This window comes from Phalaenopsis equestris, unplaced genomic scaffold (genome assembly GCF_001263595.1).
Source record: "Phalaenopsis equestris unplaced genomic scaffold, ASM126359v1 Scaffold000002, whole genome shotgun sequence".
NCBI lineage: Eukaryota > Viridiplantae > Streptophyta > Magnoliopsida > Asparagales > Orchidaceae > Phalaenopsis > Phalaenopsis equestris.
In genome coordinates this window covers 3,827,148-3,828,680 of record NW_018164444.1, presented here as the reverse complement: position 1 = coordinate 3,828,680, position 1,533 = coordinate 3,827,148, and the positions used below count along the sequence as shown (strand labels likewise).

General features: G+C 42.4%; 1 protein-coding gene across 1 annotated transcript in view; it reads right to left on the bottom strand.

The window, feature by feature from the left end:
* Positions 1-366, bottom strand: part of LOC110035443 (UDP-glycosyltransferase 74B1-like) — a 2,110-nt gene extending 1,744 nt beyond the window's left edge. The window contains exon 1 of the mRNA XM_020739676.1: positions 13-366. Coding sequence (XP_020595335.1) covers positions 13-264 — 252 coding nt within the window. The 5' untranslated portion in view covers positions 265-366. The remainder of the gene's footprint in view (positions 1-12) is intronic.
* Positions 367-1,533: the final 1,167 nt, after the last annotated feature.

Sequence of the window (1,533 nt, the reverse complement as noted above, 5' to 3'; positions counted from 1 at the left end):
GAGGGGGGGGGCGGAAGCGAAGCCGGCATCGTCGAAGCCGTCGGAGATAGTTTCTATGGCGACATGGCCGGCGTTGGGAGTTGTGGTGGAGACGATGAAGCGAGTGATGGCGGCGGTGGCGAGGCGGCCGTGGGAGGCGATGCGTTTGCCGAATTGGAGCATGGGATTGATGTGGCCTTGGCTTGGGTATGGTAGCACAAGAGCATGGCCTTTGCTTTTCTTCTCTGAGGCTACCATCTCTGTTTTTCGCTCACTCTCTGTCATTCTCTCTTGTTGATTTTATAGAGGAAGATAAACAGTGTGAGGCTGATATTGCTTCCTTGAGGAAGGGAATGACTAAGTTCTATTTGGATTTAATTTGAAACTATATATAGATTATAGAGTTCTCTATGCTAAGCCACATCTTTTATTTGAAATATATTACTTAAATAATATCATGGCCACTTTACATTAATTTTATTTTCGTTTTATTTTATCATTTAAGAATTTCTAATTTCTTTTTTTAAAAGAATAAGTTTTTGTAACTTTCATCTAATAATTTAAAATATTATGCAACTTTTTTTTTTAATTTTTTTCTATAATATTTAAAGGCCAAGGAAAACAAATGGCTCAGACCTGAGCGGTTCGACCTGTTAACAAAGGTGTGGAGCTCGGTCCACTATAGCTTCGGCAAATTACCTGATTTGCTAATCACGATTTTTCTTTTGTTTTTTTTTATCTTCTTTGCCTGTTCCCGCTCAGCCTTCCCGCCTCCCTGCTCACGCGGTCCCGCCTCCCTGCTCACGCGGCCCCGCCATCTCCCTCACGCGGTCCCGCCAAAGCACTCTCCCTTTGTTGGTTTTCTCATTGGGAATTACCTTTTTAAGCTACTTTGTACCTCTTATAAAGAGCAAAACAAAAGGCCTGCAAAAGTCTCCTCTCCAAAAACCAAATTCTCGGTTGTAGCTTGCAAGGGAAAATAGGCTGTTGTTGTTGTTTTCTTTGGGTTTGCTAAGAAGGAAGGAATTCCTTTGATTTTTCTCTCACGTGGCTTGAGAGAAAGCGGAGAGAGAGAGAGAGAGAGAGAGAGGAGAAAAGATAAAAGTTTGACGCTCGACGGTGTAATTTCCTCAGCTAATAAAATCCTCTGCAGCTCCGTGGACGTAGACAAATTTGCCAAACAGCGTAAATCTTGTGTCGCCTTTTCTGGTATAATTTCTCGATCTGTTTTTCGTTTTATTGTCGTCGTTTTTATAACAATTGGTATCAGAGCCCCGGTTCGGATCTGAGGAAGAACGATGGCCGGAGACGAAGTGAAGGTTTCAGGGATCAAGAAGTTCGACGGCACGGATTTTGGATACTGGAGGATGCAGATAGAAGATTACCTCTATGGGAAGAAACTTCATCTTCCACTACTGGGAAAGCGACTCTTTGAGTTTGAATTCTGCAGAATTGGAATATGTTGGATCGACAGATTTTGGGGTTATTCGATTAACCCTATCGAAGTCAGTTACTCATAATGTCATCAAAAGAGAGGACGACGACAATCTTATT